Raw genomic sequence first — 15,798 nt, forward strand, 5'->3', positions numbered from 1 at the left:
TACACACACACTGCCCCCCATACACACACTGCCCCCCATACTGCCCCCCATACACACACACTGCCCCCCATACACACACACTGCCCCCCATACTGCCCCCATACACACACACTGCCCCATACACATACTGCCCCCCATACACACATACTGCCCCCTATACCCATACACTGCTCCCCATACACACACACTGCCCCTCATACACACGCACTGCCCCCATACACACACACACTGCCCCCATACACACACACTGCCCCCCATACACATACACTGCGCCATACACACATACTGCCCCCATACACACACACTGCCCCCCATACTGCGCCCTATACACACACACTGCCCCCATACTGCCCCCATACACACATACTGCTCCCCATACACACGCACTGCCCCCCATACACACACTGCCCCATACACACATACTGCTCCCCCATACACACACACACAATACACACATACACTACCCCCATACACACACACACTGCCCCATACACTGCCACCCCATACACACACATTGCCCACACTGCAATACTCACACACACACACTGCAACTGTTACACACACATACTGTCCCACACATACACTGCATCCCTGACATACACTGCCGCCCTTACTCACACACTACAACCTTCACACACACACTGCACACACACTGTCCCCCTCACACATTGCACCACTCACACACCACTGCTCCTATACCCTACTACAGCCCCATTTCCCAGCAGACCTCAGGTAAGTTGTCAAACTGTTCTTAAACGGTTTGACTACTTACTCTGGGAGGGGGTCCCGGCACTATTGACACCATAACCACTACACTGAGCTGTAGTGGTTATTGTGTCTGGATTATTTATTTAAATAATCTACAAGTGCCCCTCCCGAGATCAGGCTCTGGATCCGCCACTGCCTTTGCTAGAGATATTACTAAAGGTAGGATGTAGATACTTAAGAGACTTATATGTTGATAATGAATTCCTTCCATTTGACTATATTCAGTCTAATTTTAATATTCCAGCTAACGTGGTTAGAATACAATCGGTTTAAATTGAGTATTTATTTATCGAGCTATCGCCTAAACGAGTTTAGACAGTTGACTCCTTGTGAAAAAACAATATGTTCAACAAATAGGAAGCATATGCTTTCGAAATGTTTTAGTCTTTTGAGAGATGGGGATTTGAACACCAAATGTCTAAATATGAGAATTTGGGAAGAAGAATTAAATCAATCCTGCCTTATGGAAATATGGTCGGCTGCTTCCGTCTTAACTGATAAATTAATTAAACATGTTTCATACAGGGAGTTATACTTTAAAATTGTAAATAGATGGTATGTAACGCCACTTAAACTTTGGCAAATGAAGAAAGATGACACTTCTAAATTTTGTTGGAGAGGCTGTAGCCAAGTAGGCTCAGCGATACATATGTGGTGGTTCTGTCCTCACATACAAAAGTATTGGAAGGAGGTAAAATATGGGGTGTCTCACATCCAGGGCCGGCGCTACCATAAGGCCTTAGGGTGCACCGGCCCTGGGGGCACAAAATCAGGCTGACCGGAAGCGCACTGCGCTCCCCTCCAGCCGACGACCTTTTGTAGCGTGGCCGAGCACAGCCCAGATCTTCCCGCCCGCGGAGCCCAGCCTCCTATTGCCCACCCACCACCTACGTGGCGTACATATCAGGGTCGCAGGGGGCCCGGCCGCCCCTGCGACCCGGTATGGACGGTACCCACTGGGCCAGCCTCTTCTCCTGGGGGGCCCAGGAGCCGGCCACCTCAGGGCCCCCCGAGGCGGGTCCTGGTATCACCGGGCGTCCGGTTCTGCGGGCGCGCGAGGGAGCACTCTCCCATGTGTGCTTCCTCTTCAGCTCCCTCGCGCGCCGCATACTGATACCGGAGCCGGAAGATGACGTCATCTTCCGGCGCCGGCATCCCTACGCGGTGCGCGAGGGAGCTGAAGAGGAAGCACACATGGGAGAGTGCTCCCTCGCGCGCCCGCCAGCCAGCCTGCCTACCTGCCCACCTGCTCAGGAGCCCAGCAGCACCACTGGACCCCAGGGAATCCCTTCAGCACTCCAAAAGGTAAGGAGGCTGGGGGATTAAATGAAAAAAAAAAAACACGTGTTAGTGTGAGTGTTAGAGTGTGTGTGTCTGCTAGTGAGTGTCAGTGTGTGTGTCTGCTAGTGAGTGTCAGTGAGTGTGTCTGCTAGTGAGTGTGTCTGCTAGTGAGTGTCAGTGAGTGTGTCTGCTAGTGAGTGTCAGTGAGTGTGTCTGCTAGTGAGTGTCAGTGTGTGTCTGCTAGTGAGTGTCAGTGTGTGTCTGCTAGTGAGTGTCAGTGAGTGTGTCTGCTAGTGAGTGTCAGTGAGTGTGTCTGCTAGTGAGTGTCAGTGTGTGTGTCTGCTAGTGAGTGTCTGCTAGTGAGTGTGTCTGCTTGTCAGTGAGTGTGTTACTGTGTGTCTCTTACTGAGTGTGTTTGTGTGTGTATTAGTGAGTCTGTTTGATGTCTGTTAGTGAGTGTGTGTTTGTCAGTGAGTGTGTATGTATGTCTGTCGCTGAGTGTCTGTCAGTAAATGTGTGTGTCTGTTAGCTGGTGTGTATGCATCTGTTCGTGAGAGTGTGTGTGTGTGTGTGTGTGTGTCTTCAGCACTTACCTTTCTCCAGCGCCGGACTCCCTTGGCGCTTGGGATCCCTCCGCCTCTCAGCTCCGAATGCTCTTGCCGCGCATGCATTCAAACCGCCCATAGGAAAGCATTACTCAATGCTTTCCTATAGACGTTCAGTGTCTTAGAATAGCGGAAGCTCCTCTAGCGGCTGTCAGTGAGACAGCCACTGGAGGCTGGATTAACCCTCGGTGAAACATAGCAGTTTCTCTGAAACTGCTATGTTTTCAACTGCAGGGTTAAAACTAGAGGGACCTCACACCCAGACCACTTCATTGAGCTGATGTGGTCTGGGTGTCTGTAGTGGTCCTTTGTGTGTGTGCATCTGCATGCACTGGCGTACATACCGCGGTCGCAGGGGTCACAGCGCTGCAACCCCTGCGACCAGGTGCCTGCCGCCATGTGTTGCGGCCCCGGCCCGCGCAGAGTAAGCGTGAGGGGGGGGGGGGGCCCACGGATCAATTTTCGCACCGGGGCCCCATGGGTCATGTGTACGCCACTGCACCTACCCTGGTGTCTGCCGCAGGCTGTGTGGAGGGGGCGGGGATATGAATGACATCATATCCCTGCTCCCTGTGTACCACACAGCGCGGCTGGCGCCCTGTGATGGGGCTGGGCTGCAGGACAGGACTCCAAGGAGCCGGACAGCATGCACCCAGGGGACAAGATTGAACTGATGTAAGTATGTAATTGTGTATGTCTCTGTATGTATGTATGTCTCTGTATGTATGTATGTATGTCTCTGTATGTATGTCTCTCTATGTATGTATGTATGTCTCTGTATGTATGTATGTAGGTCTCTGTATGTATGTTTCTGTATGCCTGTATGTCTCTGTATGTACAAATGTATGTGTCTGTATGTTTGCATGTATGTTTCTGTATGCCTGTATGTTTCTGTATGTACAAATGTATGTGTCTGTATGCCTGTATGTCTCTGTATGTACAAATGTATGTGTCTGTATGCCTGTATGTCTTTGTACGTATGTGTCTGTATGCCTGTATGTCTCTGTATACCTGTATATATGTATGTGTCTGTATGACGGTATGTCTCTGTATGCGTGTATGTCTTTGTATGCCTGTATGTATGTATGTATGTATGTGTCCGCATGCCTGGATGTCTCTGTATGTATGTTTCTGTATGTCTATGTATGTATGTATGTATGTGTCTGTATGACGGTATGCCTCTGTATGTATGTCTTTATATGCCTGCATGTCTCTGTATGCATGCATGTCTCTGCTTGTTGGTCTGTATGTGTCTGTGTCTGTATGTCTCTGTATGATTATTTCTGTGTTTGTATGACCCTTATTTTAAACGAGGGTGGGGGGCACCAAAATGCATCTTCGCCTGTGTAACTAAAAATTCCTAGATTTTACTAGTAGCATGACGTAAAGTCATGATTTTATTAATGACACGGAGGCGAGTATTATGCTTCTCTTTCTTTTATTTTCCCTCAGCAGCGAAGAGAGAAATGAGTGAAAAAGAGAAAAACATATCATTAACATATATACATATTCAACATATTCCACAGTGCTACATTGGGGAACCTCCCCCTTTTAGTATATAAGGTGTAGCACTCTCTTCCTCTTCCTCTTTCGTCGCGATCCGAAGACCCGTAAACCGAACCAGAACTCGAATTTGAACTTTAAACTCGGGAAGCTGAACATATCTTCCTGGAAATGCGGAGTCAACTGCGAAGCTCCTGTTAGTTCCATAAGTAATTGGAATCACGCTAAAATGAGAGAGGGGAGAAATATGGTAAAATCTCAACTTGCAACTGGGTGTAATATTTCCCACTTTATACATAGTAATCTTGACTTCTGAAAAGGAATAAATGACATATTAACTAGACATAACATAAAGTGCGATGATCATGATCAATTAAAGTTAAAGTAAACTAAGCCAAACGACAGAGAGCGTAAAATCTATACAGCATAAATAAATAGACTATGGGCCAGGAAGACCCGTCCTAAAGGAGTAAGTCGTGATATAGTCCAGAAAGGATAGGATGCAATAGAAAAACCATATCACCACCTCCAACCCAGGGAGGGAGGGAGGGAATAATACTCGCCTCCGTGTCATTAATAAAATCATGACTTTACGTCATGCTACTAGTAAAATCTAGGAATTTTATTAAAGACACGGAGGCTCCTATTATGCTTGTTTAAAGCTGAGCAATGACTTTATCTGAAAAATGTTGTATCGGTCTAAAGTAAAAGTTCCTGAATGTGGATTCCGTAGACCAATCTGCAGCCTTCAGAATGTCTTCCAAGCGGCAACCGGCCGCCGAAGCTTTAGTGGCCATGGCGCCTCTAACAGAGTGAGATGAGAAAACAGAGACGTCTATTCCGGCCGTAGCTAGTATCCATTTAATCCATCGTGCCAGCGTCGGTGTGGATACCGGCAGATGGGGTTTTTTCAGGGAGATGAACAGAGGCCCGTCATTGGACGGGCGCAGTGTAGAGGTGCGAGATTCGTATTCTTTTAGGCACGCTATTGGGCATAAGTTAGGTAAACCCGGTATCCGTGGATAGCAGACCTGTTTGGTGGCCGACTTCGTTCTTCGTGAAATATCGAATGACACCCCCTCCGGGGTGAATGAACGTGCTCGCCAGTCCAAGGCTCTCACGTCTGATACCCGTTTGCAGGATAGAAGGCAAAGCAGCATCAGTAGTTTTGCTGACAATTGTTTAAGAGAAAGATCTACGTTAGTGGGCCAGCCATCTATGAGTCTGAACACACAGGTGACGTCCCAGAAGGACCCGTATCTGGATGTGGGGGGACGTGAGAAACGAACTCCCTTGAGCAAACGACAAATCAGAGGATTCTGACCCAGTGGGAGGCCGTCCACCTGGTCGTGCCCGGCTGAGATGGCCGAGCGGAAAACATTGACCGTGCGGAAGGCTTTGCCTGATTCGAACAGGTGCGTAAGGAAATCTAGTACCGATTTCACAGGGGCTGATATCGGATCCAATGATCGTCCCAAGCACCAATTGGCCCACTGTCTCCATGCTGCAGCATAGGCTTGTCGTGTACCAGGTGCCCATGCGTTTGCCAGGAGCCGCACAGTCGTGTTCGAAACCTCCGTGATCTCCCAGGGTCCCCGGAAAGGAGCCACGCCATGAGGCGGAGAAGGCCCTGTTCCACCAGGGGGTGGTTCTCCCCATCTGGGTTGGTCAATAGCGATGGATGGTCCGGCAGTAGCCGTGGGTGGTCTATCGCCATCTCCAGCAGATGTGGGAACCAAGGTTGAGATCTCCAGCACGGGGTTATCAGTACCAATGAGCTCTTGAAGCGCCGGAGGTGCGCCAGGCAACGAGCTATCAGGTTGAACGGAGGGAAGGCGTAAGCCCTGCCCTCGGACCAATCTTGGAGGAAAGCGTCTGTCGCTACTGCCTCCGGGTCTGGTCTCCAGCTGCAGAACTTCGGTAGTTGTGTGTTGAGTCTGGATGCGAACAGATCCATGCTCAAAGGTCCCCACAGGGACGAGATTCTGCGGAATAATTTCGGTAGCAGTTTCCAATCTCCCGAGTCCCTCAGGTAGCGGGAGTTCCAGTCCGCGGTGTAGTTGTCTAGGCCCGGGATGTGTTCCGCGGTAACGGACACGCTGTTTTGTAAGCAGTAGTTCCAGAAGTCTCTGGCCAAAACCGCTAGGATGCGAGACCTGGTTCCCCCTAGATGGTTTATGTATCTTACGGCTGAGACATTGTCCAGCTTGAGGAGGATCGAGCATGAGATGCCTCTGGGAGACAGACTGCGAATGGCGAACGAGGCCGCCAGCAGTTCCAGAGAGTTTATGTGTAAGAAGGACTCCTCCGTGGACCACCTGCCTCCTGTGGATATATTGCCGCAGCGCGCGCCCCAGCCATGTAAGCTGGCGTCCGATTCGATCACCAGGTCTGGAGTGGACCCGAAGATCGCTCGGCCGTTCCAAGCTTCCATGTGGGTTAGCCACCAGTTCAGTTCCTCCCTCGACTCTGTGTCCAGGGAAATGTGAGATTCGTACGAGTGGCCACTTCTCAGGCAGGCCGCTTTCAGCCGTTGTAAGGCTCTGTAGTGTAGCGGGCCTGGGAAAATCGCCTGGATAGAGGCCGCTAACAGGCCGATTACCCGCGCCAGTTGGCGTAGGGATATGTCCGGCCTTTGCATCAGTTTCTTTATTTCCCTCTTGATGTTGGACATCTTCTCTGTTGGGAGGCAGAGAACCTGTAGTACGGAGTCGATACGGAATCCGAGGAATTCCATTTGTTGAGAGGGGATCAGAACCGACTTCTTCCAATTTACAAGGAAGCCTAGGTTCTGTATGAGGTGTAGGGCCCACCCTAAGTGTTCTAGTAAGAGGGATCGAGTCCCGGAGAGTATTAGGATGTCGTCCAGGTAAATGATAAGGCGGACTCCGTGTAACCTGAGGAAGGTCACCACTGGTTTTAGGACCTTCGTGAAACACCACGGGGCGGAGGACAGGCCGAAAGGTAGGCATGTGAAACGCCACTTCTTGCCTTCCCAGCAGAACTGGAGTAGGTTCCTGTGGATCGAGGCTACTGGGATCGTTAGGTAAGCATCTTGTAAATCTAATTTGACCATCCAGTCTCCGGGTAGGAGTAGGTCTCTGAGGCAGTGAATGCCCTCCATCTTGAAGTGCCTGTATTGTATGAAGGCATTTAGGGGCCGCAGGTTGATAACCGGGCGTACCCCGCCTCCCTTTTTGGGCACTAGAAAAAGGTTGCTTACGAAACCCGGTGTGTCTAGAGGGATCTCTTCTATGGCCTTCTTGGCCTGTAATTCCCTGATCTCCGTAGAGATGAGATCTAAGTGTGCAGATGGCATGTGAATCGCCCTTGGGGGAGAGGGCTGAATGGGGGGAGCGGTTAGTTCTAGTTGGTAACCCCTTATTGCCTGTAACACCCAACTGTCTGACGTGACAAGTGACCATGCCCGGGCGAACCGGGTCAGTCTGCCCCCTACCTGTATATGGGAAGAAAGGGGAAACATGGTACTCACCATAAGGGCGTTTTGCCGTGGGTGCTCCTCGACTGCCGCGGGTATGCCAAGCCCGTCCTCGCGAGGGGAAAAATGGGGTGAAGGACCGTTCCTGGGTCGGTCTCTGTTGGTTGAAGGAGCCTCTGCCCGGTCTTGAGAAACCCCGGGAGTTGCGGCCGGGTAGACGGCTCCTACCTCTACCGGCCCCGCCAAAAACCTTTGGGCTAAAAACCCTCTTAATGGAGGATTGGGCCTTGTCCAAGGCCGTGAATGTCTTTACGTAAGACCCTAGGTCCTTTACAAAGGATTCTCCAAATAGAAGGCCGTTTGCGGAGGCACCGGGCTCGTTAGAGGCCATGCTTGCGAGCTTGGGCTCAATCTTAAGCAGGATGGCTTTCCTGCGCTCTGTTGACATGGCCGTATTGGCGTTGCCTATCATGCAAATCAGGCGCTGGAGCCAGCCGAACGCCACCTCAAAGTCTACTGGAGCCCCAGTCGACTGAGCCGTCTCTAGCAGCTCATACAATTTGGTGACCGGGCCCAGGGTGTCAAGGAACTTATCCTGGCAGTTCCGCATGGAGTAGTCCAGGCCTTTTTTGGGTTTCCAACCCGACTTGCCCAGAAACTGCACAATCTGGGGGTCTACCTCAGGGGTCTTGGCTACCGCATCGGGTATGATCGGGCGTGGGCATTCTGCCCTCAACTTGTTCCGGCCCTCCTGTGAGAGGGATTTCCGTACCCTAAGGGCCAGGTATCGGGCTATATGGGTCGCGGGCTCCCATTCCGCGGAGCGAGGGTGCCTGAGGTTGTCCGGGTCAAAGACCAGGGCATCTTTCTCGTCAGAGGTTAGCTCTGCATCATGGGCCCCTGAAGGGGTTTTGGCCTTGGTTTGCCTGGAAGGGAATTGTGACCCTGGTAGGTCATCGTCCCCTGAAACCTCGTCCCCGTAGGGATCTGAGAATTGGTTGTCTGACTCCTCGTCCCCATCCTCGTCCGAATCGGACAATAAATCATGGGCACGTGCCCGTTTCCATTCCCTGGCCGCCGTAGCCCGGCCAGTAGCTCTACTGCGCGGTTGTTGCGCGCCATCATCGACAGCCTGAGGCGTGTCATTAAAACCAGGCTGTACCTGGGTGTGGGGAGGGTCAGCGGTGTGTTTGCGCTTGGCAGGCGCCTTGCGCCCTGGGCTAATCTCATCAAGGGAGTTGGGAGAGGGCCCTGTGCCCGACTGGGTGGGAAGGGCCTGTCTAAGGGCCTGAGAGATAGATAGGGAGATACTAGATGACATAGCTCCCATGGCCGAGGAGATGGCCTTGTTAATAGAGGTGGACATAGTAGTGTCCAAGAGGGATTGGAATTCCTCAGAACCTATAAGGTTGGAGTCGGCCTGGGAATCAGATGCTGTGGGACCCTTAAGTGGGACAGGGTGGGGATTCAAATCACCACAGGCAGACTGCATGGTAACAAATTAGTGGTTAATGTAAGGCTAAAGGACAGAGGTGCTGGATTGCTTAACCCACGCACAAAGGACAGAGCAGGAGAGAAAAAATACCCGGTAAGAGCAGGAGCGGGGTCAAGCAGCCTCCTCGGAGCAAAAACACGCCGAGTAATGAGGCTTAAAATGGCCGCCGGCACTATCGGCGACGGGAAACCAAGAAAATGGCCGCCGCGAGTGTCCGCGCATGCGCAGAACGCGCCCGCGGCGGAACCGAGAAGGTGTGAAAGACCGCCGTGGAGTAAGGAAGGCGGGATATAACGGTTGCCGAAAACGACAAGGGTGGGGTGGGGGGATAGTCAGGGGCACAGAGGAGCCCAGGGACCCGGGTGAAAAACGGGTCGGGTCAAAACCCGGTCAGGGTGAAGAGGGGCAAGAGCCCACCCCAAAGGAAAGAAAAAACAGTATAAGGAATGAATAAAACTTAGAACCAAACCCTGCAGATAAAACTGCAGGCAGAGTAGGTATAGATGACAGTATAATGATATAGTCAATAAATGTACTTAGCTGGTCTGAGGGAGCAGCGAAGAAAGAGGAAGAGGAAGAGAGTGCTACACCTTATATACTAAAAGGGGGAGGTTCCCCAATGTAGCACTGTGGAATATGTTGAATATGTATATATGTTAATGATATGTTTTTCTCTTTTTCACTCATTTCTCTCTTCGCTGCTGAGGGAAAATAAAAGAAAGAGAAGCATAATAGGAGCCTCCGTGTCTTTAATAAAATCCTAGACCGGTCCTGCTCACATCATTGGTGAAAAGATTGTTTTAACCCCAGAACTGGCTCTGTTTCACTTCATACCTAGTCACCGCACAAAAGAACTAAAATCCCTCCTGCTTTGTATTCTTTCAATAGCGAAATGGTTGATTGTTGTAAATTGGAAAGCAGGGAGGTTGCCAAAATGGTCAGATGTGGAAAATTTGATGCAGAGAAATAGAGCATTAGAAAGAGAGGATGGACAGTTAGGGGTTTACATAGCCCCGAAGTATAGTGGGCCATTTGGGACGACTATTGTTTATCCCATGGAAAAAATTCTTTATAGTTTTTGCTCCTCATCAGCTCACTTCCCCATGGAATTTCGGAACAATGTATGTGATGTGTGTGCGTTTGTTATACATGGGTATTGAGGGTTTTGACACGGACATATTCCATCTTCCCGGGTTTCACATTATACAGCTCTTGGCTTATTTCCTCATTCCTATCTATATAGAGTGCCTTTTATGTTATAGGGCCTCTCCTCTAGGATATGGTTATAGATGATGATCAATATGTGGAGTTGGAATATGCCTCTAATATAGGATAATTTGGAGATGAGAGTTGGGTAGAGCACCCCCGGGGAGATGGGTGAAGGGTGCAGGTTATTATTTGTAATTTTGGTTTATCAGCATATTAAGATATTTTGTTTGTTTGATAGACTGTTGTATGTTTCTTTTATTCTCTTTAACCTGTTCCAAACCAATACCTATGTTGAGTGAGTTGTATGTAAATGATTTTTATATATCTTGTGATAAAACTAATACAAATTTATATAAACTGAAAAAAATAAAATAAAGTGAGTACTTCGTTATACAGGAATTATTGACTGATTTGTACAAAACATCACAGTGGCAGCAGGGATGGCTGAACTTTTTGATATAAATTGGTACATTTATATCCCTACATGGCAAAACCACTTACCATTATCTCACATATATATTATTATTCTTATTGAGCAATTTGGAGCAGTTTGTTTTTAACCGCTCTTCTCTGCCCTATTTGAAATCTATTAGTTCCTGTTGGCAGTTAGTGGAATGTTCGAGGGATTTGAAAGATTTAAAAGTTCTTCTCTGCCCTTGCTGTAGAGTGAGTGAACCACACTCCAACCTTTCCACAGTTACTCCAGCCACTCCACCCAGTTACTCCGCACACTCCAGTTGTAGACTGTGGAGGCAAGAACACTTCACACAATTTCCCCACATATTGTAGCTTTTCTAGTCGCTGTTTGTTTTTGGTTTTTATTACATGCACATTTGAGGTACATTTCCTTTAGGTTAGCACTTATTATGAGATCTTGGAAAGATATTCATAGGATAGCCCAAAAGCGGACACACCTTTAGATAAATAGGATGCTTTTTGATAAGTTGATGATTAGATATATTTTTTATATTGATTCACTTCCACCATATGGCCATATTGTGTTAAGCCCACCACTACTTAAAAGTACCCCAATATCACTGGGTCCTACACTAATTCTACCATGGGAGAAAAATGAAATAGTGGTAGTGCTCTATGGAAGCACCATTCCTGTGAAATGCATGTTCTGGGTGTGCACCCAATTTCCTTTTTGTCTTTACTGTTTAGTGATTGATAGAGTTCATAGTATATGGTGTTTAGACATTACTCCCAATCAGTTAGCGTAATCAAGACTGACATCAGTATTTTTCTTTGAATTGCTTTGCAGGAATACACATGATACAACACGCAAATACCAAGAAACAAAGCAAATATCATTTTCAAATCATTTCTATTAATCCACAATTGAAGAATCCCTGATGACATGAATTCCCGATTTTATGAGTTAAAATATGAAGTTTGTGCTTATTTGCCTTGTGTATAATGGTACCAGCAAACACCTTGGGTTGTATCTGATTAAAGGCCAATCTGTATGATTTTTTTATATTGTTTGTTAAGGTAACACTGGAGGAAGGCACTAAAACCGCTTAATCTCATTAAAATAGATAAAGTGCTTGGAGTACCTGGGCGCTAAATCGTTTTCAATTTGTTAAACACTGAATACAGGTCCCCGAACGCCTGCTGTCCAGCCCCTCTCTACTGCTTAGGCTCATAATTAAACATTAGTTCAAGCAGCAATAATTGGCAGTGATAGGAACGCCACCTGCTGGCTCTCAGAGTATCACAGACATCTATTGCTGCTATACACTGGTATAGCTAAGGTGGAGTGTAACTACTCCAAGCAAGGGATGTGCAGTAGGCCCCTCATTATGTGTTTAACTATTCGTGATTTAACATTAACCATGGAATAGGTTCGTGGATTGCAGACGCTACAACCAATTCAATTAGACAAAATTGTTATAGTGCTAGAGTGTTTCTTTAAATAAAATTTAATATTTTAACCCACATGTTCGTATGATGACATATTTTCATATGTTCGAACTGTTTTGCAGGAAATCACATGTGGCAAAATCTTCAAGTAGTAATAAACTTTTATTGAGAAATACCGTATTTTTCGCTCCATAAGACGCACTTTTTTTCCCCTCAAAAGTGAGGGGAAATGTCTGTGCGTCTTATGGAGCGAATATGAAGCTTTACTTACCTGTCTTGCAGCGTTGGCCGGCAGCACAGGGCGCACCGCGGTAGTGGAACTTGAATTTCATGTTCCGGTTTCCGGCGGGACTGAAAGGAAGTGTGCACAATTATGGGACAAGGGGAGGGGGACAGTATGGGAGATAAGTCTATGGGGAGGGGGGTGAGGAGATGAAGTCTATGGGGAGGGGGGGGGAGATGAAGTCTATGGGGAGGGGGGGAGGAGATGAAGTCTATGGGGAGGGGGGGAGGAGATGAAGTCTATGGGGAGGGGGGAGGAGATGAAGTCTATGGGTAGGGGGGGAGGAGATGAAGTCTATGGGGAGGGGGGAGGAGATGAAGTCTATGGGGAGGGGGGAGGAGATGAAGTCTATGGGGAGGGGGGGAGATGAAGTTTATAGGGAGGGGGGGAGATGAAGTTTATAGGGAGGGGGGGGAGATGAAGTCTATGGGGAGGGGGGGAGATGAAGTCTATGGGGAGGGGGGGAGATGAAGTCTATGGGGAGGGGGTGGATGAAGTCTATGGGGAGGGGGTGGATGAAGACAATGGGAGAGAGGAGAGGAGAGGGAGGGGGGGACACTATGGGACAGGGGAGAAAAAAAATATTCTGTACAAACTGTCCCATAGTAAGAAACACTATGGGACAGTTTGTTCAGAATATTTTTTTTCTGGGTTTCTTCCTCTAAAAACTAGGTGCGTCTTATGGTGAGGTGCGTCTTATGGAGCGAAAAATACGGTACGTTTTCTAACTATCTTGGGAGCATCGTTGGTTTGAAGACGAATTTTGTCTACTTTGTTTCTCTAACTTCTAAAAAACAAACAGATTATTATTATTTATTCATCTTTTTAAAATTGTTTTTAATTTGAGTAGCTAAATATCATCCCACTGAAAATTACACTTTGTCTACTATGTTGACTGTTTTTGCTATAAATCTGAATCCAACTTACGTTTTTCATTTTCTTTCTATGTATGCTTGAGAGGTACTCCCTGTATTCGTTATACTCTTTTAAAGAGCAAACAACCTAAACAAGAGATTTTCTTTTAATTCAATGTCATTCAGTTAAATTTATGTATGCAATATATGTTAGCGTAAAATCAAATGGTAGTGGCATGTTGCTTGTTTTCGTTTTTTTATCCTACCTTATCATCACTGGTGATAAATCCCTGTTGAAGTATACGTTGTCGTGGTACTTTACTCTGGTAATATTCTTTTAAGTATGGATCATGCAGGTTATTGTAGGTTGTCTTCATCAAACGACAATATGGATCCCCAAGGTCAAATGATGGACTTGGCTTATAAAGCTGCAAAAACATTATAACATAAAACATTTGTGCATTCATTCTGTAAACCTATTCTGCAGAACACTCATTAGCATAAAACAACCAATATATCAAATAATTGGGGATTGTTTGAAAGGTTAAACATAGTAGGTTAAACATAGACTAATGCTTATCCACTTCAGTATTTTGTGATATGGTAGACGAGTTAATAATCTACAACAGAACTAATGATTGATGTGAGATACTAATTTATAAAATCTTTTAATGCTTACTTTAATTGATCATTTCCATGGTTTGGCATTAAGTATACAACCCTTCATATCAATCCGTAGCCCCATTTCAATTGTCTTGAAAATATCTGTTTACTAGTCTGGATTAGTATTAAATAATCTATACCGTTTCCGAGAGCTTGGTGGTCCAGAACTGGACAGGCTTTTTAGAACACACTGGAAATTTCACTCCAGAAGGAACATTCACAAATTGTTCTGCTGGGGGTGCTCTAATGAAATCCACCTAAACAAATAGAAATTCAGTTAATGTAGATTGCAGAACATATGTAATATACATATTAATGTGACTTTTTTTTTTTTATATAATTTATACTTTGTTAAAGAATGACATCCACAATAAACTAAAAAAAAAAAAAAAAGCATCAAGAAAATGACGATGTAATAAAAATCTCAGGTTTACAGCCTGTGTCTGTAAAATGTTCCCTTCCTAATATGAATCAGACTATGGATTTAAATTGTAGTGTATACGTTTTCTGAGGGATTTGTGGTAAGCATCAGAATCCGATTATTAGGATATGGTGGGAGTTTGATCCCCGAAGATGTATTTCTCTGTGTTGGCCTGACTCTAATGGAAGATGCCTAAAATAGAGAATCATTTTATAACGATTTTATGCATACTTATATAGGTAAAGTAATCCGTTTTATGACTATTCACATTCCATTTTATTTTTTCTGATGACGAGGCATGAAATTAGTCACCAAAATTATTATACTTATATGGGGGGTCCATATGGATCTTAATAATTATACTTATATCACCATACATTGGGCATAAGAAGGAAAGGAACTGGATTAGAAGGTCCAACGGGCAGGGGGGTGCATGGATTTAGTGATTACATAACCCACATTCACCTTGCCATGTGTTGTTTCTCTCGAAAGAGCTGGAAACATCTGCTTCTTCTCTCTTGCAAATCTTTCTGCCATGGTTATACAGTAATAACTGTTAAGGTAGGTCCTGGGCAGCAGATATATATAGCCTAAACTGTCAATGACATCACCACAATGCTGTGACCTCATCAGATACCTTAAAAGGACATCCCACTGCCCGAATACAAAATCCATTTAAAATCACTGTTAGATATACCCCAAATTAAAAATTGCATATATTTTATCGTGCATTTTTTTCATTGGAGATAGATCTAAAAACAGTTTGCAAAACCTACAGTTCTCTGTCCACTGCCTATGGAAGCCCTCCCCTTCTAACCCCGCCCAGACTTTCTGGGCTGTCCAATCATAGACTTCCCAAAACAGCTAAATGAAAAGTATTTGCAAGACAGGTGCTTTGATAAATTGCTGCCTCTTGAGTTTAGCTACTATAATCTGTCACTATTAAAGGCAGGTAGTTAGTAGCAGCTACTAATTAATAACTGGCTTAAAAACTTGTTGCAATTTTTTTCTTGCTGTCCATTAGTAATGTCTGCTTGCAGTGATACCAACCACTTGTAGATGTGTTGCTCATTGGTAAAACACAAAAACATATGGTTTGTAAGCTGTTTATAACCACAATGTGCCTGTAAGGGATCCCCGTGAGCGTACTTTACTCTATAATTGGCCAGTTAAAGTGTATGGCATTACACTGTACACATGGTTGCTATTAATTAACACTCAAGGCACCATAAAAACTTAATCAAAATGGTGCCATATGGTGCCAGGAGGCCCCTAGACACATTCTTATTTCAAGTGGTTTCACTCCTTTAGGTATGAGTGTGCCAGGGGCCTCTGGCATGCTTGTAGCTGGTAACTCGCTGGAGTTATTGGGCAACACACACTCTGCATTCACTACACTAACATACGCTGC

General features: G+C 46.3%; 1 protein-coding gene across 1 annotated transcript; it reads right to left on the reverse strand.

The window, feature by feature from the left end:
* Window positions 1-13,286: 13,286 nt before the first annotated feature.
* Window positions 13,287-14,924, reverse strand: LOC134601720 (uncharacterized). The gene is made up of 5 exons (XM_063446228.1): window positions 14,853-14,924; window positions 14,469-14,579; window positions 14,107-14,223; window positions 13,570-13,731; window positions 13,287-13,451 (listed from the first exon to the last, which is right to left on the reverse strand). Exons 1-5 carry the CDS (start codon window positions 14,922-14,924, stop codon window positions 13,287-13,289), a joined length of 627 nt encoding a protein of 208 aa, XP_063302298.1.
* Window positions 14,925-15,798: the final 874 nt, after the last annotated feature.

This window comes from Pelobates fuscus, chromosome 3 (genome assembly GCF_036172605.1).
Source record: "Pelobates fuscus isolate aPelFus1 chromosome 3, aPelFus1.pri, whole genome shotgun sequence".
Classification (NCBI taxonomy): Eukaryota; Metazoa; Chordata; class Amphibia; order Anura; family Pelobatidae; genus Pelobates; species Pelobates fuscus.

Coding starts and splice junctions, on each gene's coding strand:
- LOC134601720 (XM_063446228.1), bottom strand. CDS start 14,924: ATGGCAGAAAGATTTGCAAGAGAGAAGAAGCAGATGTTTCCAGCTCTT. Junction 14,224..14,468: donor CCACAAATCCCTCAGAAAAC/GTATACACTACA, acceptor CTATTTGTTTAG/GTGGATTTCATTAGAGCACC. Junction 13,732..14,106: donor CCACCAAGCTCTCGGAAACG/GTATAGATTATT, acceptor ATGTTTTTGCAG/CTTTATAAGCCAAGTCCATC.